Source organism: Solanum pennellii, chromosome 4, assembly GCF_001406875.1.
Source record: "Solanum pennellii chromosome 4, SPENNV200".
NCBI lineage: Eukaryota > Viridiplantae > Streptophyta > Magnoliopsida > Solanales > Solanaceae > Solanum > Solanum pennellii.
This window is the reverse complement of record NC_028640.1, coordinates 12,031,865-12,033,685: the sequence shown is the minus strand read 5'-3', so window position 1 is coordinate 12,033,685 and position 1,821 is coordinate 12,031,865. Positions and strand designations below refer to the sequence as shown.

Below are 1,821 nucleotides of genomic sequence, written 5' to 3'. Positions count from 1 at the left end.
TATATAAAATTCACACTTTTGGTTTATGCGATTTTGTAATTGGTTGATACTTTAGTAACAGAATAGTCAATTTTTCGATTAAAAACATTTTGAGATTTTTTGATGTACTTTCTGTCTTTAGTTCTATTTATCTTTGCACATTCTAATCGATCTAGACAATATATATCCACCCTTCTTTTTTTTTTATTACTAATGAAAAATGTTGTTCACTATTTTACTAAATATGAAATGAAATGAATTTATTTTGTTCCTCGATTAAAAAGAGATGTCTTGAACAATCGGATATACATACACTTTGACTTCAAATCACCTTAATTCCAAGATTTACAAGAAATGAATTACTAATATAAAATCTTGTTTTCTTTCATTTTCAGGCATAGAGAGTTCCATGTGCAATCCTGGTATTGAAATTAGCCAAGCAAAATTAGGAACGAGTCAAGGACAACAAGTATGGAATGCAACTCTTTCAAATACATGTACATGTACTCTACTTCAAGTGAAATTGAGTATTCCAAATTTTGATTCTGTCACTAAAATTAACACTACCATCATCTCCAAGTCCCATGATGATATCTATGATGTTAATGGTGGTCTTCCAATTTATGCACAAACAAGTGTATATTTTATTTATGCTGGAAATAATCTCAATGTTAAACTAAATGACTTTACAGAGGCTTGTTCATGAACATATGTATGAAAGATGAATACAAATAATTCTGTAATTTAATAAAGTTGCTTCATTTTTGTTTGTCTTTGTTAGTTTGAAATGGTTCATTTTAACATAAAATTGACTTGTTTTGTACATTACAGGTTTGTACTTGACTTACATTTCAATAGTAAATATGTGTAAAAAATCACCATGATATTTAAGCATGTATGACTTTTTGAGGCGAACTCAACTATAAAATTTATAGGTTTTTCCTTTTAAAACATTTAAAATGATATGAAAAATCTACTATGCCTCCTAATAAGTGAATTGTGTGACCATTACTCGACGCTTTAAATTCTTATTGAAAGAATCAGGTGATCTTTTTGACTAGCTTCAAGGTGTTTCTCTCTTTTAAAAAATTGATCTTAGATCAGGCTACCATCAGTTGAAAGTTAGGGAATGTGATATTCCAAAGACAAGCTTTTAGAACTAGATATGGGCATTATAAATTTTTGGTCATGTCGTTTGGTTTGACCAATGCATCTGTAATATTCATGGATCTTATAAATAGAGCCTTCAAACCTTATTTAGATATGTTTGTTATTGTTTTCATTGATGATAGATATACTAATATTTTCAAGGAATGAAGAAGAGCATGCTAGTAACCTCAGGATAGTTCTTCAGACTTTGAAAGATAAGGAGTTATACGCTAAGTTCTCCAAATGTGAGTTTTGGCTTAAATCTCGTGGCATTCTCGGGCCACATAGTTTTCGGTGTTGGGATTAGCGTTGATACCCAAAAGATAGAAGCAATCCAGAGTTGGCCTAGACCCATATCTCCAACAGATATACAGAGTTTCTCGGGTTTGGGTGGTTACTATAGAAGATTTGTTGAAGGATTTTCATCTATTTCATCTCCCTTTGACTAAGCTGACCCAAAAGACAGTCAAGTTTCTATCGTCTGAAGCTTATGAGAAAAGCTTTCAGGAGTTGAAAAAGAGGCTGATTATAGCTCCGATTTTGACCTTACCAGAGAGTACTCAAGGTTTTGTGGTGTACTGTGATGCATCAAAAGTTGGTTTTGGGATGTGTGTTTATGCAGAATGAAAAAGTTATAGCTTATGCCTCCATAGAGTTGAAGGTTCATGAGAAGAATTATCCAACCATGAATTG

At 31.8% G+C, this 1,821-nt stretch overlaps 1 protein-coding gene across 1 annotated transcript in view; it reads left to right on the top strand.

Annotated features, from left to right (window-relative positions):
* LOC107017550 overlaps positions 1-685 on the top strand; it is a 1,493-nt gene extending 808 nt beyond the window's left edge. Inside the window, exon 2 of the mRNA XM_015217725.1 lies at positions 375-685. Coding sequence (XP_015073211.1) covers positions 375-685 — 311 coding nt within the window. The remainder of the gene's footprint in view (positions 1-374) is intronic.
* The last annotated feature ends 1,136 nt before the right edge of the window (positions 686-1,821 follow it).